General features: G+C 38.7%; 1 protein-coding gene across 1 annotated transcript in view; it reads left to right on the top strand.

Annotated features, from left to right (window-relative positions):
• Positions 1 to 23129, top strand: part of DPP6 (dipeptidyl peptidase like 6) — a 241474-nt gene that overhangs the window by 63594 nt on the left and 154751 nt on the right. Inside the window, exons 2-3 of the mRNA XM_026052982.1 lie at positions 11178 to 11292; positions 19078 to 19176. Coding sequence (XP_025908767.1) covers positions 11178 to 11292; positions 19078 to 19176 — 214 coding nt within the window. The remainder of the gene's footprint in view (positions 1 to 11177; positions 11293 to 19077; positions 19177 to 23129) is intronic.

Consider the following 23129-nt stretch of genomic DNA (forward strand, 5'->3'; position numbering starts at 1 on the left):
CAGATTGATCACATAGGAAATGAAATCCTGGTTGTGCTAATGCTTGTCCTTCACTTTAAAAATGACTGCGTCCCTGCCCTGAGCATTTGCCTTCCCCTGCTGCCATATTTCTTCACTCTAGAACTGTCTTCTTAGTTATGGAAGAATTTTTGTCTGTGGATTTAGATAAGGAAAACAAAGCAAAGCCCTCATGACACGGTCCAATGTGGTATCATCCAAATACCTTCTGGGTAGTCCTGAGCTTTTTGATGTAGTACCATATGAATAAGCTGAGAATACTCAATAAGGAAGTCTATATTGGCAGAGTTGTTGAAGCATCTCATGAGTTTAGCATGTGCAGGTCTCACAAAGTGAACGCAGTAGACAGGGAGATGAAGAGAGAGGACCTTATGGATGTGTTCACATCAGGAGCTGATCTGAAGCTTTTCTGCACTGTGTGCGGTAAAACTAATAAACTTTCTGAGACGAGTCCAAGTTTCTGTGGCTTTTGTGCTGTCAAGGAATGAGAAACAGAATGAAAACATGGAGACATCTACCTCTTGTCACTGGGCCTGTTAAGTGATATGATGTTCAGGAGTGAAATCCTAACTTCTCTGGAGGATGAAAGGCTGGAAAAGTGCAGAGAACCAACTCCTTGCAGTCCTTGGGCACTTGCCTTTTCCCTTTACATCTCTAAAGCATTTTCTTCATGGGATGCAATGAAACTGCCACATACAAGTCATTGTATCTGCTTGGATTACTTTTCTTCTTTCAAGTCCTAATGCACATTTATATCAATAAGATATCTTTATATCTAATGTCTATTTCAAATAGAAAGTATGCTTTTAGTCCACACTCTCTTACTTTTGACATCACGTTTGAGAGAGTGACAAAATGAAAGGGAGAATTTTGATTACAAAGGAAACTATGCCTTGAAACCAATGAAAAGAATGCAGGTAAACCAACAGAAATATTATTGTCAGTGAGGTCTTTTTCACTGATGCTAAGAGGCTATTGAGATCAATTGTCCCTGAGTGAGATTAGAAATGATCACTGTAATCCAGTGACTTGGCTGCAAGATGGCAAAGACGTTTGTGAAATAGATCTTATTCGAGAAAAAAAAAATAGTTTGTGTGTCAGATGGTTTTCTGAGTTGGATTGTGGATATTTCTGTTCTGTTAATTCACCTACCTATATCCAGAATTTTACTGAATTATGGATATTTATTTCAAGTGAAAAATGAGGAAGGAAAGTGTTCTTTTGATAGGGAGAGTCACACTTTGGTGATTCTGCATCATAGTTAATATAACACAATATGGGAAACAAAGTTAACATATTGCTTTCTGTAGGAAAAATGACTTGGTGTTTGTTGGTTGTGTTTATGGCTGTCTAGAAAGTTTTGAAAATGAAAATAAATGACTCTGTAAACCTCTTTGTAATGTGCTGTGAGAGCCCTAGTAAAAATAGAAATCAATTAAAACAGACCAAGCATAAGACTCGTAAACCTTTGGAGACCTTGGAGTCACTTTGTCTGCCAGCAGCATTCAGTCCCGAGCAAGTCCACTGACATTTCATGGCAAAAGCCCTAGTACCCTTCAAAGAGCTGTAATTCTTCAAACTGCATTTTTCCTAAGCTAGGGCTGGACAAGAGCCAATGGAAATTAAGACTTTTTTTAAAAAACTTAATCATCACCAGGATATCCAATAGTTGTCTGTATTACTTAGTTTAAGAGTATCTGGAAAAAGCAAATCCCAGTGGGAGAGGAACTGAGACGTTACATGGGATTCCCAGCTATTTTCAGGAAAGTATCTCCATGCACAAGCTCTCTTCTCTACCTCGGTAATAGTCCCAGCTACTATCACGGAAGCCAATGGGAGTTACCCATATCCCATGGTGGAAATAACCAGCCATCCCTTGGCTCTCCTGAGACCCTTTGCTCCTTGCTTCTGCATGACTAACAGTACAAGATCAAGCAAATGATTTTCATTTAGGGTGAGGACCACAGAACTATAGTGAGTTAGAAACTGTGGCTTAGATTAAAGATCTGATGCTCAAGTGGAGTTTAGGGCTACATTTAGGTTTCAGAATAATTGTGTTGGATGTATGAGCCCAAGCACAGGGCTGTAACTGCCCATGAGGTTTGTTGGTAACACTCCCAAGCGTGACTTTGCCTCATGACAACCAGGGCTTCACCAGAAATGCCACAGCAAAGACTGGTTTCACAGTAAGTTAGGATTATTTTAGTAAAGGCAGTTTTGATATGTTCATGCTCTGTTGAAATGTAAGAGAGTATTGCTCTGTGAATGTGAGGTGTCCTGTGCCAGTTGGCCTTGGGACTAGAGCATAGACTTTGCTTTATTTGCTTTGTGTTTATTTGCTTTGTGTTTAGCAGTGAGTCCAGGAATAAAAGATTCAGGCATCAGAGAGGCAGAGAGACTAAGCAAAACAGATCTTGGCTGGATAGGCTGAGGTGAATGGGTCTCTTCAGGAAAAGAAAAGCCTTCGTTCTGGATCTTACCCCACAATGTGCTTAGGTATTTCCCATTTAAAGACGAAAAGAACGTAGGAAACGGCTAAGATGCATCTCACAGTGAACAGATGCAGCAAGCCCACACATACACGTTGCTTTTTCAGTGCTCAACTTTGTTAAAATGTGTCCAAAAGTTGCAAATACTGTCTTTATTTTTTTATGAAAATTTTGCCTGTGTGCTGCAGATGGGAATAGAACATTACAGCTCCAAACATCAAATATGACTTTACTAGTTTGGCTTTTGATCCTAGAAACAACAGAAAATGAAGATTCCATTAAAGATAAAATCATAAAATAACTAGCATGTTATAAAAGTATTATTACAATAATGAATAATACAATTGTATTGTCTTTGAAAAGTCTGTTCATCAAATAACTTGCATTTCTTAAAACACCAAATAGTTGGTGTTTGAAATAAGTTGTATAAAAGTTGTATAACATTAGTCTTTGAATTTTAGCGTCTGGAATAACACTGAGGTTTGCATTTTACATGCCTTCTATGCTATACTTTGATTTTAATAGGACACTTAGAAATACAGCATCATAATCTAATTAATGTATATTATATGAAAAAAATTAAAGGACTCAGGCATGCTACTAAGAACGTTGTCACTGACCTGATGGATTTTGACTTAAAATGGGAAGTATTTTTTCTCTCTCTTGAGATATTAGTGGTTTACTTAATGGTAGTGTTTGTTTTTTTGAAAGTGGAAGGGCTGGAGCTGAATGATACTTTATGTAAAACACAAGTTCTAAAACAAGTGGGAAATGCGAATGGTCATTGCATCAAAAACAAAGCCACTGTTTAATGTTGAAGAATGTTTGCTACATTATTTAATATGATAGTTTAATCTCTATGGAGCAGAACATGCTTAGAATCCCACTGAGGAAAGAAATTGTGATTTTTTTTACTGGTTCTTTGCTGAACTTCGGGATTGTTTCAGTGTGCGTGCATCAGATTCTGTCATGATGACTATTTTGTTAGTCTGGACTTTGTCCAATGAATAAAAGCTGTTTGTTTTGTCCCTTTCTTAAAGGACATTCAAGTTAATCTTTGTTAGGTAGGAAATCATTATTATAGGCTTTGATCAAATGTTATTTCCCTAAAAAAAATCTGAATTACCCTGCAGCTTCCTCTTACCTTCAATGTCATCTCACCTGATCATTTTGCCCTTCGGCTTGATCATACAGGTTGCCTCCCCTTGTAACTCTAGGGCTTGGAGTTAGGACTCGGAGCCTGACTCGGACTTGCTTTCCTTGGGTTGTGTCACTACTGTGTCACACCCTGACCACCCCTTGTATCAGCTAAGTACCTCCTCTGAAAATCCAGTCCATTATCATTTTGTAGGAAGCAATGATAGAAAGAACACATTTTGAACAAAAAGCATTTGATTTATGTCAAACATAACAGTAATGAGGGCTCCTCTATTTTTTTTTTCTGTTCACTCAGCTCTGCTGCGTGTGAATAAGGGTCTGCACTGGCCAATGGAAGAATGACCCTCCCCTAGCCCCCAGCTGTTTTAATTCACACATGAATTCATGTAATTATTACTGTATCACAGATGTGTTTGCAAGTTACCTGGGAAGGTAATTTCTGTTTTCTTAGCATGCAAGGCAGTTTCTACATCTAGAGTTTGATGGACATCTCAGAAGGATGCAAAATGAAATTGATAAACTTGTTTGCTTCCCACCTGCTGTACACAGCATTTAAATATTCCAAACAAGCCTCTTCTGGCTGTCTCTGCAGCTCAGTAATGTGAAAACTCTGCCGTCTTCATGACTTTTTCTCAGATTGCCCAGAAACAAGTTATTTAGGAATTAGATTTTGTTCACTTCAAATCTTCCTTCCTGTACTGTTTAGAAAGACATTACTTAGAAATAAAATTAGAGAGAAAAAAATGCCTATGAGTTAGGAAAATACAATATTAAGCTGAATTTCTAATGCTGTCTTTGTTATCTTTTTACCAAGAGAGATTAAACACTTCACTACTTCACTTATCTAAAATTCTTCAAATTCTTCATAGGTGTTCAGAGTCGTAAGCTGAATGATACTCTTTCTAGAACTTGTAATTGCCATTTTACAAATGCAAGTAGAATGACTTTCTGTTGTATTTAAGGGAGGGAAAAGACTTAAAAGACTGTTTTTCTGAGTTCTCAAGTCTTGAAGAAAAGCTTCTTTGCATATTTCTTGAGATCATCATACTTCAGAATATAGAGTAGAGAAATGATATCCCAGCAAGCTTTGGCAGCATAACCCTTTGTAGATGCTTTCTGATGCGTATGAGCTTTGCAAGGCTTGGATGACCATTGAAACTCAGCTTAAAATAGAAGTAAAGCTTCCGGAACATTTTATTGGCAAACCTGGAACAAAGCAACTGCTTTGGGATACAGAGGTCCTGAAGATCAGTGATATAGTCTGTAGCATTTGGACTTGCCAAGTCTGTTCATGGATCTGTTCAGCACACAGACTCTTATGGAAGAAAATTCATAGCATCAAGCCAAGTGCTGTGGCAGATATTTCATCCTAGAAGAGGATTTGTTTCTGTTTGAGGAGATAAATATGTATGCTTATATCAAATACTGAAAGAAAATCAAAGAAATGCAGTTGATTTTACAGGGTCTGTCACTATTAGGAATGGATCTTTAATTATTGCTTGAATCACATTAGCAACTTTGGGTTCCAGGAAGGAAATGTAGTCCCACTGTGGTAGGAGCTATAAAACATCTAGGTTACAACAGAAGAATAAACCAAACTGAAGGTGGGAAAGTGAAGAAGATGAATAAGATGACCTTAAATCAAGGTTATCACATTTCTTGCCTAAATGTTACCTCTAGTCACACAGTTGTGTTGCACTATGTCCTTTCTCCTGTGTTTGATTCGCAAGATGAGCATGCTGTCAGCTGGAGCTGCAGTTACCACCTTTGGTCTAACTAGTGTTTGGAGATCAAAATTTTGTCATCTTAAGATAGACTTCCGGCAGGATTTTCAGAGGTTCAAATTTCTAATTTCTGCAAATTCCAGTTATTTACTCTGTCCCAAAGTGGTAGGAATATTCTGTAATTACTTCAGATAGTAAAGTTGCATATTTTTATTTCGTAAGGGGGTAAGAAGATGTCACTATACTCAGGTAAAAACGTCATTTGAGGTGCCATTTCAAAATGTAGAGAAGCTAAATTAATCTTCTAGTGCTGCAAGGTCTGGAAAGGATCCAAAACCTGTTCATCATAATGCTGGAAAAATGATGTGAAGTTATTAAATATCCATTTCTGCAGTACTGTACAGCCAGGAATTCCAGATAATACTATATTTAGATATTTTTACAGATTTTTTTTAAGTTAGAAGTAGCTCTGGGTTTCATTTGTAGCTGACACAGGCTGGCTTTGCTCCAGTGGAGTCAATGATGTACGGTAGTCAATGCTAGCTCGGGATCTGGTGCCTTCTGCTCTAGCATTGTGGAAGACCCATCGTGTGTTAAATCTAACAGTGAGGTGTAAGGTGCAGATGGCGTTCGTTTTCTCCTATTGGTTTTGTAGCAAAAACATTTAAGACTAGAAGTTCTATCAAAGCATAAAACATGTAAGATTTGCTTTTAAAAGGGGGTCGATATTACAGATGCAGCTTGCTTTCTTGTTCATTCTCAAATGTTCTTGTAATGCCACCCTCACAGTATTTGCACATGTATACTTGGGAGAAAACTATGGGAGCAGACCTAGCTACAGGCCCAGAAGGAGTGACCTGAGGACATTTGTGAGAGTTTTTCATATGTGAAGGGTAAGATATTGCATAGCATGTATGCAGGCTAAGAGATTTTTCTCTCACTGTGGTATGAGCAAACAGAACTGATGTTATTAAGCTGTTGCTCCTTATTAAGAAGTATCTTTTACCACTCATAACTAAGAAAAGCATAATGCTTTACCTTGTGTTCAGATTAGACTTCCCATGTTTCAGTGTGTGTCCATTGCCTCTTGTCCTAGCTCTGGCCACTACTGAAAAGACTCTGGCCCAATCATCTCTACATCCTACCTTCAGATACTTATATGCATTGGTAAGTTCCCCCCTCAGGCTTCCCTTTTCCAGGCTGGACAGGCCCAGCTCTCTCACCCTCTTCTCATAGGAGAGATGTTCCATTCCCTTCATCATCTTAGCAGCCCACCTGTAGCTCCTGTAGCAGCAGATCTGCTTGTACTGAGGAGCCCAGACCTGAACACAGTACTCCAGATGTGTCCTCACCAGGACTATGTGTAATTGTATTAGGATGAGCTATATGAGCTCATGATTGAGCTCATATTGTATTAGGATGAGCTATAGCTCATGATTCCTATGAGCTATAGTCATCAGTGAGGTTTGCACTGGGCCAAGCAGAATACCAAAATAATCCTTGCCCACAAAGACCCTGAGTCCTAAATTTCCAAAAAAAAAAAAAACGATGGAACCAGACAGGGAGAGGACTGCAAACAGACAGGATTGATCACCAGTGGCCTCAGGAAACCTCTGGCTGTGGCTATTGCTACACACACACAGGCTTACTGGCATTTTCATGGTGATTAATATTTCATTTTTGCTGCACAAGGTTAATAACCTACCAGTATGAGGTACCCAGTCCTACCCTCATTTGTAGTACTATCTAGCGGCTGAAATCTACAGCAATTTTTTATCTTAAAGTACTAATTAACAACAGAAATATTTTTCCACTAAACAGCATAGGAGTTTTACCAGGGATAACAATATTCTTAGGATATGCCTTAATTCCTGAGTAATATTGTTATTCTGGATCATATTCTGAAATCAATGAGATGATTTCCCAGAGAGGTTATGCTCAGAATGGTGACTCAGGAGGAAATGTTTTAATTCAGAATAAGGTGGTGTGAGAAATGAAGGTAGAATATATATTCCTGCATTAACAGTGCATTTGCAAGCTTTTTAGAAGATTGTTTATTTGCTGTGTTTATGGGGATAGCATTTCAGGTCATACCCAGGCTATTTAATTAAAATTTTAGAAGCAAATCAGCAATTCGAGAAGCAGAGCTTGCAAGCGTGGCACATAAGCAAGCTCAACACAACTGCTGCTGTAAATCCCATTCTGCCCCTGCCAAGGCCAATAAAAGAACTTGCACCTACTTTTGTTCCATACCAGTATACATCACTGTTTATTTATTTAGTCTGATTTACACTGGTGCAAGTGAGAGGAGAGCTCGGTCTCCTACATGCATGTGCAGCAATGCACCTGTGAGATTTCCCACAGATGCAGATCAGTTCACATATCCTGTGTGGTCTTTAAGGAATGATACCAAATAGGACGTACCTCAGGGCCCTTTTCTTAATCTTTTGCTTGCAAGAGAGCCCAGTAAGAGGCATTTGTGGAAAACTTCTTCCCCAGGGGAATTAGCGCTCTCAGGAGAGGGTAGCAAGCTTAAAAGAAAAAGGAGGTAAAAATCTGTTGCATCAGTGACCCAGGTGTAGGGCATGACCCACTCAAGGAACAAACATTATATCCAGAAGAAGCAGTGTGACGCATCTAGATTTTGTTGTTGTTGCACAAAAATGTCAACTCCTTGTTGAAAAGACCCAAGAGCTCCGTTGTGGCTGGTGCAATATGGATACTTAAGATTGGTTGCTCCATGACCAATATTTCTTTAAATAGTAGCAATACTTAGGGAGTGATGCCCATTCTGTCTTAGGGAATATTGACGTGAGCATTAAAAATAATAGTCGTGCCTGAAGAATTTTTGTTTTAAGAATATATTATAAGCACCTAGCTGGCAGCCTGTCGTCAAGTTTCAAATAAACATGCCAGAAATAATTTCGTTGACAGCATCTTGTATTGGAGCATTTCCATCCTTCATCTGTAACATGTCAGTACAGTGATTCTTTCACAGGGAGAAAAATATGTCATAGCAAATCTATAGCTTAGAGCCTTAAATACTGTAAATATCTGGTTTATGGTTTCAAAGTCAACTTCACAGATGGGCAGCATTATTTTTCAATCATAAATGTAGATGAAAGTGATAACATTTATAGTTTTTCATATACAGCGTCAGTGAAGTGTGCTTATTTTAAAACCTGTGGTAACGTCTGCTTTACTTACCTAATCCTAAAACTATTAAGGTTTTATTTTAGAGAAAGAAGTATGTATGTGAGAAAACAAACTGCAAAGGAAAAAAAGGAGAGAAACAGGCTGTAGCTTTTGATTTTGCTTGCAGAGGTCATTCAGAATTTGCATTTGTTCTTCATCATACGCAGAAGAGAGCAGATGACTACTCAAGTTATTGCCCTTTTTTTTCCCCAAAGATTCCATTTATGATAATATCAGTAATATAATTTTACCAGAGCAAAAACTGTGTTCTTGCTCTATTTTCATTTGTGTAATACATTGTCAGATTTTAGTATTAAAAACAAAGCGACATCTTCAGTATTAACAACCATGATTAGTGAGGTGGGTCTATATTTAAATCTACATACCAGGATTTTTCAGAAAAGGACAAATTATGCCTTGCTCAAAACTAACATTTTGAGAAGCTGTTTCAGAGTTATTTGCCTCCTTGAATCTTTACCTACCTTGGACTTTAATTAAATATTTTCAGGGATTCTTCCTAAGTGGGGTACTAAGCACAGATACTTTCTTGAAGCGACACGAAACAAATTCCCTGTTTGTGGAAACGTGTTTTTGAGAGAGTTTTCTGCCAAGCTCTTGGAGTATCAGAGAATACCCTGTCAGGTACAGAAGCTGTAATCCCAACGAATTAAGAGGTGGACACAGTTACACAGCAACATTCCTGTGGAATTAAGAAAAAAAAAAATAGAAAAGACCTAAAAGACCTAAGACTTTTGTGCTAACATATGTATGGCATACTGAGTGTGCAGCAGATGTCTTGTAAGAGTGACTCCTTCAAAAGCAACTTCAAATGAGTGAGAAGAACAAAAATCTCACTTTCCAAGCCTGTGGAAGGATAAAGCTGTTTACTTTTTTGTTGAAATGTCATTTATCTCATCGTGCTTTTTATCAGAGAATATTTCCTAATGGAATTTTGAAAGTAAAGTAAAACTGGTCCCTTTAGCTTCCTTGCAGTGTATTAAAGCCCATTTTAGTTGGACATTAAATTCAGGTTTTTGCTTCAAATACTTTCCACTGCAACCGTTTTATAAACTAGAAGAGTAGAAAATAGTTGTGTTTGCTGAAATGCTGTACCATATAGCTATGGCAAAGTTCTATTTCCTTTTATAATTATATCAAAAAAATCTAAAGGCAGAGAAGAGGCATGTATTTCATTGTAAATCAACCCTACATCAAGAAGCCTACAGTTTTCATGCTACTTGAGGGCTTTCTCTGTTCTTTTGCTTAAGCTTGTGGCTAGTCCATAATGAATAAAGCAAAAGTGGTTCTTCTGCAGTGATTCAATAAGTACGAAAATCTATTGCTCTATACCCCTGTTCAGTGATTCAGGAGGAACTGTCTGCAATTAGGAGCATATGGCTTTTGTGCTGTTGTTTGTTTTCTACAGTACTCCTGGGGCAAGGCTGTACATGTTGCCCTTTTATGAAGGGTAAGTTTTATCCTGGTGTATTTGCCCTAAAGATATCTGGGTTCTGCCATTTTATTATTGAGAAGCTGTTGAGTAGGAGGAAGGTTTTTTTTTTTTCCTAAGAAAAGAAAGGGGTAAAGTGCAATAAGTATTTAAGATCTTTTGTATGTGAATACGGCACTACATAAAATCTTCATCAGGAGAGCAGAGGTTCTACACATGTAGAAGACAAAATATATGGTAAAACCATGATCAAGTCAAACCAATCAGTCAGTAGTGATAGTTTTTATTCTAATATTTTAAGACCATGATTAAATATAATGTAGATGTCAGACATGAAACATGTCATCATGTCCTTAGACCTACCAACAAATAGCCTGAGGTAAGGGTGAAGTTTTCTGAAGAGAAAGACAAAAGGTCACTGTGAAGATATTATCCTTGGTGTTTAATCTCCTTTCATGACCCTGCAAATTATTTATCTTCCCATTTTCTTCTCTGGCATCTTATCATCAAAGTCACTTTAAAGCAACTGTAATACTCTATTCTTAGACTTAATGAGGAGAGGTAATCAAATGCCTTTTGATAAGTGAATTCAGATGAGTCTTGGTGCAGATGATTGGAGCCTGGACACGAGGAAGTGCTGGAAAGTGTGGGTTGCATTGCTGTGTGCCCTTTGGATCTCCCAGTTCCTTGATCCTGCCTGCTTCCAGACCACGTACCCTGTGTTTGTCTTCTGCGTTATGACTCTGCAGCTTTTAGTCCCTTGGGGATGGCAGATCCTTATGCTTCATCCCTGTGCTCCAGAGGAAGAGTCTAGGGAATCAGAGGGAGAAGGATGTGGCTGTTGGCAGTGAGAGTGCCCCAAGGATCTGAGCAAGGTTTACTTACCTTGCACAGGAAAAGTCATCCCAGAGGTGAAACACCAGATGTTTGCTTGACCTCTCCCATTTGTTGTTTATGTAATCTGAGGTGGCATGAATTAAATTAATACCATGATGTATTAAAGTGGCATGAGCTGTATTTAGCTTACCTGCTTCCATCATCACAACTGTGGAGTATATGGTGTCATTTTACAAGAAAACCTTGCTGTTTATTTCCTTGTCTAAGCGCCCTTGCTAAATGTTCACTTTCCTTTGATATTTCTAGGAGCTGGTGGGGAGTAATCCTCCACAGAGAAACTGGAAAGGAATTGCAATTGCCTTACTTGTTATTCTCGTTATCTGCTCCCTGATTGTCACCTCTGTTATACTCCTGACGCCAGGTATTTATCACCTTTAACTCACTTTCATTGTGTTTTTCCTCTGTAATTTCACACTTCTAAGGGCAAAATGGGGATTGCAAAATGATTGCAAATCATCCTTACTATTCTCTAGTTTGATGTGACATTGAGTTCAAGGCTTTCTCAGGTAGATTGGTTTAGAATTTTACATTTCTGTGAAAGACTAGGACAACTGAACTGAAGACACCAGGGTGAAACTTGGTTGCCAAAACACAGTCAAGTGTCATTTAGATATCCATGGTATGAGCCATGAAAACAGTACTACTCTAAAACAACACCAGATGCTTATATTTAGGCACCTAAATCCCATCCAATCTGCCTGTGTATTTGATTGATTTTAGATCAGACCTTAGTGCTACAGCTTTACAAATCAATTCCAGATAACTATGTGCTAGATAGCATTTAGAAAGCAGGCAATTAGTATCTTCCTAGTGAGAGATTCTTTAAGGTACTTGTATCACCAAGTTTCAGCAATGTTCTGTACACATAGCCTTTGTAAACCCCTTCTCATAGTAGCTGCTGAGGTTGTAGTGGCCTTGATTTTTTATGTGATATCATTGGGATTATTGATTATTGCGTATTTATACAGTAACTTTCTGAAACTAGTTACAGAGCAAAAATAATGCACTTTTGTGGCTCTGAAAAGCTTGTGATCCAGGAAGGAAAAGGCAAACAGACTAAAGATGAGGCACAGGAAAATAATTCGATGTCACATAAGGTTAGAAGTTACAAGCCATTGGAGAAGGCAAGAGGTTCCCTGTGGAGATGTTTAGAAAAGAAGAAACGGGGATCCTCCCCGGAGAAGTGCAGGCAGGTGATCCTAGGAGACATTGTGGTAGAAAATAGTCAGCTGAGAAGGGGAACAGAGTCAAGAAATGAAAACAGTATGAAGAAGAAGAGCATAGGGTGATGAAGTGACAAAGACGAGATGTAAGTTGTAAAGAAGTTTAAAAGAGCTCATAGTACATGAACTGACATGCAGTTCAACTAATGTCGCCTCTCTTCTCTGTCTCAACTCTTACTCTACAGTAAAACTGTAGAGTAGGCAGTGATAACATAAGAAATACAGGATTTCATTGAGTTAAATTTGAAGATGAGTGAAACAATCCTCTTTTGGTTATTTAACTTATTTCTGTCTGCAATTTATTTCCTGCTATCCCAAAGTTTTCAACCTGCTGAAGAATTTAGCGTTGGGTGCTTGGCTGATATAAATAGACATAGCATTAGCTATAGTGTTGCTGTTTGAAGTGCAATGGGGACCTATTTCCTATTTTAAAACTTCAGAACTGTATTATAGAATTTATCAGGATAGAATCCAGAGTTTTCAGCTGGATTAAGGTGCATTTGTGGGTTTTTTTGACTGTCATGTGAGACAGTAATTAAATTCAGTAATTTTAAGCTTTTATTAAGGTTTTCTTGAGACTTTTCACTAGGGATCAGATTTAACACCACTGGACGTTTCATTTCATCTAAATGTGTTCTGAGATGCTTTGGTCGTATCTGTTGAGATCTGTAATCCCATCAGCAAAAATATATTTGCAGTGATTAATATTGTTCCTTCCCCACTAGGTCTGGAAATGTTATCTTTTATTTTACAGAAGTATAGTGTAGGCTTTCAAAAATGAATGTTGAATCCTAGATTCCTAAATTCGTATTTAGGACCTTCAAGAAATTGTCAGTAGTTCAGATAAATCAGACTGCATAAATAAGAACACAGTTACAGCTCCCACTTAAAAGAAGATTTCCATATAGACAGATACATGAGCAACAGTTTAAATATACATGTAAAGTCTCAAATACAGTCTAAATTGGAGTCTTTCTTTTTCCATGATTACCTGTAATAAGGATTTTTTTTTGTTGTTTTATGGTAAGGGTGTTGTATGATGTGGAGTCAAAAGAAAATCCCTTGAAGATTTAGCAGCACTTGTTTTAATTCTGGGCTCAGCATAGGTTTTATGTAGGGCTTCTAAATTTTGCTCCAACTTCTCCATAGAAGAAATGACACATAAAACTCGTTAATGACTGTTAAGACTAGAGGTACTCCAGAGCTGATGTTGAGGCAAGTGTCTCAACAGAAACATTGTACTCAACATTGACACCCTATAGTTATCTTCTAAAATTATGTGCTCTAATTTCTCAAGAGAGGAGTAAATATGAGTTATTATGATGAGTTTCTATTTTATGTGGTAAATAATGTGGATATGGGAATGTGGAATTCAGTATTATACATAAAATTCACATGTGTATTTCTGTGTTAATGTTTGTGCGTACACAAAAATGTAGTCTCTTTGGGATGAATATGCATATACACATATAGCCATAAGTCACACAGTTGTTAGTATATACTTAACAACAGCTCCAAATAGCACCTTTGAGAGAGACTCTAAGACTCTATGTTTACATCTTCGGAATATCCAATGTCATTTTCTTTGCTAAATTTTCCGTGGTTTCTGAGATTTCCAGTTGCTTGATTTGCTCAGACTGATTTTCAATTGAGTTTTGCCTGCTGAAGTTTCAGAACCTTCTCCCATATGTAAATGCAAAAACTTTGGAGCTTGCTACTGTGTCTGGGTTTATTATTATTATTATTTTATTTATTATGGATCCAGACTGCTTCATGGTGAGATTCTGTCAAAGATAAAATCAGGTAGTTTAAGCTGCTGCTGTGGCTTGGCAGCGGCAGAGTTCAATCTTCTCCTGGGCCACTGGTCCCGGAGCTTGTTACAAGGACACACTGTAGTGCAGGGTAATGGGAGGCTCATTTCACAGGCATCGCTTGCCAGGCAGTGTTAAGTGAGACATTGAGATTGGCTTGGCAAATGTGAAAAGTACTGAATTGCTAATCCTGCCTGTGGATAGTACTTCCCAACAAGGTAGAAGAGGGGAAACCTAGGAGCCTGTCCAGAAGGGCAAGAGGAGTCTGCACTTACCCACCATTAAGTACTTCACTACAGGAGATTTGTTTATCTTTTGGTAGCCAAATTGAAAAATAAGTGAGAAGTGTTTGATTCCAAACAGAGGGGAGGACAGAGGGACAGCGAAGGAAGGCAGTGAAGCAGCTCTGTGAATGTTCACAAGGAACTGCTGCCAAGTGTGAGAACAGCATTGAAAAAAACCCCAAAACTCCCAATTGGAAGTGCCTCAGGTGGGATGATGAAGTCTGACATGGACAGAACAAAATGCTTGACAATGCTTTAAAATTTTTAAGTCCTTCTTCTGATGACAGTGTTGGAGTTCAACCTGACACTGTCCTGTTAGCACAATGTCCCTTTTCCTTTTACCTCTTGATTTTTCCACTAACACCTGCCTATAGTGGCCCATCTCTCTCTCTCTCAGAAGCCTTCTTCTTTCAGTACTTTGCCACTAATTTGAAGACCTGTTTTTTCAGTGCTACATTGAGGCATGCAGTGAGCAGATGCTGTAAAAACAGCAATGAACTAGCAATGTCTAAGGAGAGAGATTTGGGGCATGCCTGGAATACAGAGTAGCATGCAGGCTTGCAACTTGTGTTCAAAGTTTACCCTGCACTGTGGATGTCTGGGCAGTTTCCTGCAAAATGAAGAGTGAGTGACACAATAAAGAAAGGGAAAGGTTTGCCTAGCAGAGCAGATACTGATTAAACTATTTAATAACTGAGGAAAAGGGATTTATTTACTTTCTTGAGTTTCTTTTGCAAATCAATTCGCAGTCTTAAAAAAGGTTTTGCCTCTGGATTCAGCTTTGGAAAGGCTGAAATCCCTGCTAGTTTGAATTTTTTTGAAGGAAGACACTCGTTCTGCATAAGATCAGCTCATAAACTGAGAACACCATTCCTTCCAGTCAGCAGACATCATAATTACAATAGCAGTACTTCATTGATAGCTAATGTTTTGGTCTTATTTTATAAAAATCCAATAAAAGTGCAATATTTCTGTGATTTGTACCTCCTTCGATAGTCTAGAACTGCATTTTCCAAAGAAGCTATAACTGGTGAAAGCTTAGTTTTAGTTATAGTATAGTATACTGCATGCATGCAGTCACCTACGCTGAAGGAGTCTGTCATGTGTGGGTGAGTCCTGCCATTCCACCCACCTTTGAAAAATAAGAAGCTCTTCATATAAATGATAAATGTGTGGGATTGAAACTTCCCTAACTGATGGGTGCTCACTTGTCACAGTGTGTGATAAATGTGTGAGTCCTCTCCTAGAAGTGTTGTGTTTGTATTTGTATAAACATATGCAAAAGTTAATATTCATGTTTAGACACACACACACGTCAGAGTCAAAGAGAAGATGAAATTCAGAAATTTAGATTCAAAACTCAAAAAAAATCCATTAAACATTTTTGCAGAAAAAGACTGCTGTGTAAGGACCTCTGGAATGTGAGGCAAACAAGGACTTTCTGCATTTCTCTTCCTGAGCTTTGTGAAGATATATATCAAGTTTGTTCCTTCCAAATCTGATCTTTGGATAAAAAAAAAAAAAAAAAAAAAAAAAAAAAAAAAAAAAGAACATCCAATTCCATATTAAAATTCTAACAAAATTAAAGGAAACATCTTTTATAGAAATGATACTGAAGGTAGTCCTTGTGTAGCATTAATTCACAGTACACTGTCAGACATTTAAATACATTGCCCAGTAAGTCTAGTGTGACTTTGCTAGTCAGGATTAGCAAGGAAATGTCCTTCTGTGACCAGCTGTGCAAGCATTTAATTTGTTTATTCATAACTGTTATATGTGGATGTGTCATATACCATTTAAAAAGCAAGATTTGACAACAAGGAGAAGGGCTTCTCATTGATGTTGTCCTGGGCACACTCCCTTTGAGTACAGTAAGATCTGCAGGAGGATATCTGAACAAAGATCAAGTCTGCCTACAGATTAAACAAGCAGACAGATGAACCTAAAAATTTTGACCCACTTAAGATTTCTGACACACTTTTAATGTATTTAAACCAAAATGAAATGGAGGAAGTTTTCACTTGTTTTTTTTTTCTCTCAGCATATATTCAGTGCTGTTGTGTTGGTGGGTTTTGATTTGACACTCAAGTTTCATGTTCTTTGATGACCTGCACTGCTTGTATGCTGCTGTGCAGTCAACTCCTGGTTGACATGGGCATCTGGGCCCTCTCATGGCTGGGATATCAGTGCAGAGGAGGTGGCACGTATTTCATCCTCTCCCTCCACAAACATAAGGAAGCTCCAAGGTCTCTTCATTTGTGTGTGGACACAGCTTGTGTTCGCCAGCTGGCTGGTGTTCATCTGCTGGTTCACCAGTCACAGCTTGGACTCTAGAGGCTGCTACTCAGTATGGACAGCATGGATCCTAGAATTGCATTTCTTTCTTTGCAGATGTTTCCATGAGTGCCAGAGGAATGGAGAAGGCATTCTTAAGGAATGCTCCAACTGATCTGACCTATGTGTTACATGAGAGATCAGTAAATTTGTGTTTTTTCACTAAAAATCAATGGTTTTTTTTTTTCTCTTCTGCCTTATGACAGAGACTGATATTATGCATGGTGCATTACAGGATCTGTATTGCTGGAGACAGGAACAGTCTCCAAGAGAAACAAGCTTGAGGGAGGCCGATGGGCATGCATGCTTCAGTTACTGCTTCTCCCTCTTCCTGCTGCCCATGGTGAGGGATTTGAGCTTCCATTATGCTATGATGAGACCCGCCTAATATTGGCACAGAAAAAGTGAATGAGAAGTGCTTTCTCTAAGCTCTAGCACAGAGCTTTGGTTCTGTCTGTCCCTTGCTGTGTACCTGGAGGAATTGAGTATCAGTATTAGGATATAGCTTCTTCTTTGGGGTGACTTCTTAAGAACTGGTGCCTGACCCAGTGGTGAGCCTGAAAGAGTTGTGCTCTGCATGGCCTGAACACACTGGGTCCCCAGCACAAAGACCTTGTGCTATGGTGGGAACTGATCGCAAGAGTTTCCTAGAGTTTCTCTGACCCACGTTTTCCCTTTTAATAAACAAGATTATGCCGAAGAACTTGGCATGACATTGTTACATAGAGGGATTTGGCAGGCAATTTGTATTAGCGTGTTTTGTTGCTTTAGAAGCCAAATTGAGCAATGTGATTGACAGCTTGACCAGGCTTAAAATTATAAAGTTTTCAGAATATGCTATGTTTAGGTAAAAATACTAATTTTTATTAAAGCACCTTTTAGTGGAACATGATGTTTTTCATAGTTAATTTTCAGTGATTTCAGGTAGCTCTGGAGCTTCAGCTTAATGAAATAAAATAGACTTTTCTCCTCAAACAAACAAACAGGAAAAACCCTAGACACTGAATGGAATTTTTTCCCCACTGTTTCTAATCACCAGTCTGTTCAGTCACTGTAGCAGATTTAGTACTAAGCAATGTTAAACATACTTAAGGCTACATGATGCCAGTAGACCTCAGACACTAGAATACTGTAGTGATGAGAGACACTGAAGCACAGAGACCTGCTGTAGAAATCCTTAAAATGTGGCTTAATCTGCTTCTTTAAAGAGCAAGCATGTTTAGGGATGATTGCATAAATCTTTTTCAGCTAAAAGAAAAAAAAGAATCTGAGATGTAATGTGATGCTCTTCATCTGTAAGGCCCAAGAATAGTTTCATTTAACATATACACTTTAATGATAGGCCCAAGAAGTTCTGTTGTGTTTATATAACTGCTATATGACAGAGAAGTATTGATAACTTAGTAGTATGACAGAGAAATATAGATGCAAATAAGAGGATACTTAACTGCAGGAAAAGAGGCCTGTGGTCAATCTCAAGTGGTCGATTTTGTGCCTTGTTTAAAAATTCTGCAACCTCATAAGCTACTTTCTAGTTTTTTTCTTTTTTTCTTTTTTTTTTGTAATAAGTAACCACACTTTCAGTTTCAAAACTGTCATTGAACAGCTATATACAGATTGATATATATTTTCTTGCTGTTTCTGTATTGCACAAAACTTAAGATGATTGTATGAAGGACAGGAGAGGAGGAGAAGAATCTTTGCAGGGTAAAGAGCATGCTACAGAAGAGAGAAGGGCGAATAAATTGAGGGACACTGTCTATTACCATCTGATTTTCCAGAATCTGAAAATTGCAGTCTGGTTCTTTGGTTTAAAGTTTGCCTGCTGCAATTAAGTATGCAAGTGAAGTTGTATATCCTTTTGTTAAAAGTGGAGATGATTATCTATACTACCTTATTCAGGGGTCACATCCCACAGGCTTTTCAAAAATATCTGTGCAGTTCAGTGCTGGATTCTGGTTGAAAGTCCTTTGGAAATATCTAAAATAATCGATCTGCAGCTTTAGAAGGCAAACTATATCTACAAGTCCAGTCCTGTGTGACATTTAAGGGAATAAAAATCTAAATTCTGGAAACTAGGTTGTTTATAGTTTCTATTATTTCAACTAAGAGTTGCAGAACAATCCTAATGGTCAGAATAGTTTTAGCATCCTTCAGTACAGTCAGAATTATGTAGGATTATGACTGTTTTTTCTTTTTTTTTTTCTTTTTTTCTTTTTTTTAAATAGTGTGTGTGTTTTGAACCATATCTTGATCTTTTTGCAGTTGTTGTATTCAGGCTCAAACAGCCATGCAGTAATAGTAAGATGGTCTCTAACTATGAACTACAGAGTGGTCCTTTTATAATGCTGACACTGCAGAGGGGCCTGTGCGTGGCAGAAAGCTCAGTGTGGATCGTTGCCAAATGAGATATGATATGGTGCTCATAGCTGCTCTATTTTCAGATGCATCTCAAATTAGCAGTAAAAGCTGTTTGCTTTCAAATGTTTTACAGTGGAAGATAACAGCTTGTCTCAGAAGAAGAAGATAACGGTGGAAGATCTGTTCAGCACTGATTTCAAAATTCATGACCCGGAGGCTAAATGGATATCTGGTGAGTTAGACCTGAGCACACTACAGTGTCTTCACTTATTCACTCTCTCGGTCCTTCGTCTTTTTTTTTCTTTTTCACTCTGTCTGTTCTTTCCTTTGTTCCTGAAACTCTATCCTCACATTTCCTATTCCAGCATCCCTCACAGAAAATATGCAAACAGGGCTCTGTTACTATTTTTTAATGCACAAATCCCCCTGGGCTCATGGCTGTGCGGTAAAATCCACAGCCCTTTTCCCCAAGAGCTTCCCGAAATCCATAGGCACAGGAGCAGGTGGTTGGAAGAAGTGCTTAGAGCTCTATCACAGGCATTATTTTGCATAAACAAATCTTCTGGTTTATAGTCCCTCGTGAAAACATTTTTTCTTGCTGGCAGAGAGGTGAAGTGTTGCTAAGTAACTAGCACAACAGTGGTCCAGCAGCAGCTGGGCCAGTGCTTGCATGCTGGCCATGGGCTCTTCTCATCCTGTTGCCGTACGCTTCCTAGTCAGGGGAAAATAGAATAATCCTGGAATTAATGCAGGCAGCCTTTGCCCAGGTAGATCTGCTGTGTGGACGTGGATTCCCACTCCTGTTGGCACTTGTTGCCTCCTCAAGAAGGAGCTAAGTTCCTAGTCTTTCTTCTGAATTTAGTGGAGAACTGGATCAAGTCCTTCCTCGTGGTTGGCTTGCCTTGTCTGTTATGCCAATGGGGAGCAATTTTAATACCTGAAATGAAAAGAGAGAGCATTCAAGGACTGCGGAATTAACACGTTCACCATGGCCCTCAGCACAGCTGTCTCTGACTTATCCCCCCACTTCAGCTGTGCCAGCACGAAGCATCCTCTCAAACACACCTGCTGCTGGGCTGAAGCTCTTTTGGAGGTTGTGTACCCTGGAGGAACGCTGCAGCCCACAACCACTTTTTGTGACGAATGAGAACAGGAATATTAGCTGTGCTGCGGGCGGGAGTTATTTGTTTAGCTTTCTACTTCAGGCATTGTTGTCCCTAGTGGCCCTAGTGGGGGAAGAGGTGCTTTATGGAGACCTTTGCTGCTGATTTTTTATTTGGTAGACTATGATGGAATGATAATGAGTTAAACGGACTTTAGAGGGAACAGAGAATGAGGCATCAAAGCTTATTACCTCCCTCTCTGATGAATACAGCTTGACATGGGAATAAGGTGATTTTTCTCCCCACAAAACTACAGTTTTCTGCACAAATACAATAGTCCTGTGTTTTTCTGGTCATGATCACATGCTGGCACCATATGCACTTTTATTAAGTGTCCAGTAGTGTCAAGCTTTAAGCTCAGTCGCCCTCCTGCTGTTCTTGCTGACTCTTGTGCAACTTAACATCAATCAGCCTTGCTGCAGCTGAAGTTACAAAAGCATTATTTCTGTAAAGGACAAAATACAAAGTAATACTGTGCAAACCCGTATTGATATTTTAGAAGGATTTGCCCTGCTGCTGTACTACTAATGCCACGTATTCTGATCTTACTATATCTAGGAAATTTCATGAAGCCAATAGAAATTCTCTAGATTTACCCCCAAGTAACTTAGCTTTTAAGGGCAAAACTCTAATCTGTAATGACATTCATCAAAGGACCCAAAGCCATTTTACAACATTAATTATGTTTTTGCATTATAGTTCCTTCGCAGAGCTCTCTGTAGCTGGGTAAGTGACAAAATCTTGATTAAGATCACTGACAACTAAGATGAAAGACCAGTAGCCCTGATTCCCAGGCACATATTTTTACTCTTCTAATATTCTTATTTTATTAAATGCAAATGAAAGGCTCTGAAAATGCCTAAGTCAAATTTTGGTGCAATGAGAGTGCTGCAGTGGCTTAGCAGGAAAAAAAACCCATATGTTTAAAAGTAGAACTCAATGGGCAAAGGGAATTTAAGCTCTGTTGGGAATCAGCACAGTTGTTAAAATGTAGTTAGTTGTAATATATCCTTGTTCCCCTTCTTCTGCTGTTAATTATACATCAAAATATTCTGGTCACTCAGAGAGCTGCAAAACAGGCTGAGAAATACAATCATTTTGGCTCATTTCAAATCTACATTGCCTTTTTTTCCCCTTCTCTACATTATTGCAGAAGATGGGAGTTTGATAGCCTCACTGAAGATGAAGCATGTTGCATGTTTAGGAGTATTTGAATCATCCAAGTAATTTTCTTCCAAAATAGTTCAGCTAGTAAAACATCTGTGTTCTTTCAAGTAAACAAGGGGCTTTTTCAAGCCCACTCAGGGAACAAAGTCTTTTTCTTTTCTTTTTTTTTTTTTTTGTAGGGTGGGTAGGCAAGGGAAATAACAAATTTCCAATCAATGTCTATATCATTCTGTTGATTTCAAAGGAGTGAATACTCAAAATGATACTCAGGCTCAAAATTGACATAACTCCATTTCCAATGCAAAGACTGCAAGCTTTCCTTAAGCTTTCAGTAGTGACTTGAGGTGATCCATGTACGTTTGCGTCCTTTTTATTGAGACAGCTATTAAATTTGCTGGCATAAAGTAAGAGATGAGCCCCAAATAGAATTTTGTCTGAGCCTCCTACAATTTTCATGTTGCTGCTGTAATTTCAAATTCCATTTTGTGTTTTTGCCTGGTGGTTTAAGGAGAAGAAGGGAGGCTTTGTTTAATCAGCTGCAGCTTTTTGTGCCTTCCTCTGCGGCCGTCATCACTGTCACTGAATTAGCAGGAATGCTCCGCAGTGGAGCAACACATGTCATAGACCAGAATCAATTGCTCCTATGTTTGCTGTTAGTTCCATTTCCTCCCAAGATTGCTGTTGCTTAGACTTGCCCCATAGCATATTTTAACCCTGGATTTATTGTGAACGTTTATTTCTTCAGGACACTTATAGAAGAAGACACAGCAGTATATATAGCAGATATACAGCATAGGATCTTTGATACGCTACTGGCGATCAGATAGCACACTATGACACCCACCTTGCTCAGCAATCCAGCCACAAATCCCAGCTGTGGCTCTTTTCCAGATATATCTATTCAGTTCCTCATCTCCTGCACTGTTCTATTCATCATTCAGTACATTGCATCCTGCGCTCTCCTATTATCACCCGCTATTGTGAGCTTTCCTTAACCGTACAACTGCAATTATGTTGTCCATATGTTAAGCATGCATGCAAGCTCCAATTATCATCTGTAATATGCTCATTTCATACTGTGTATCTTTAAATGTTGTATTTGGACATTTCTTCATTTGCATATCCTCCTCCGTACAGCATTGCAAGGGTCCTGTGCAAGCCTTTTGTTAGTCCTCTTCTGAATGACAGATGGCCTGCTCGTTAGTGCAGTCTCTAACTGCTTATCCGTTATGCTCAAGCGTCACATTACTTTGCAATTAGACTTTGCAATTATTAGGCTTTCCCCGTATTTCTCTGGTCTGTGCTTCAGGTGCAGGGTTTTAACTCAGGCTTGTGAAAATCTCTCTGCAATCCTGCGGTGTTCCCTTATCAGTGGACCAAAACCTGGATAAACACAGGTGTTAATTTCTGATACTGCAGAACAGCTGATTTGTCCCCAAAACAGTAACCGTTGCTGAACACAATGTGAGAAGCAGGTTGGGTTATGAATCATTATTTTTTTCTCTGAGCCACAATGAACTCGCTAGTTTTCAATCTGTGTTCCTGGTTTCTCTTCCATATCCCTTGGGATCACAGGAGCAGTGGCTCTTTTTCACAGAGAGTCAGAATGGAGCCTGATGCTAAAGCAAGCAGCAAATACCTAATTTCCAACACCATTCCTGGAGAGTTATGCCTATCTTTTCTTTTCTTTGGATTTAATGGCAAATGCATGTTGCCTGGACTGAAAGAGCTTTGCTGCTATTGTCATTAGACAAATATAATAGCAGCCTATAATATACTGCCCTTGGTTATTGTGATCGATTGGGTACAAGATGCCATGGGTTATTTTTGAGGGTATTTTCCAGCCTTCTTGCTG

Source organism: Nothoprocta perdicaria, unplaced genomic scaffold, assembly GCF_003342845.1.
Source record: "Nothoprocta perdicaria isolate Ctin4 unplaced genomic scaffold, notPer1 scaffold_95, whole genome shotgun sequence".
In the NCBI taxonomy this organism is placed as follows: Eukaryota; Metazoa; Chordata; class Aves; order Tinamiformes; family Tinamidae; genus Nothoprocta; species Nothoprocta perdicaria.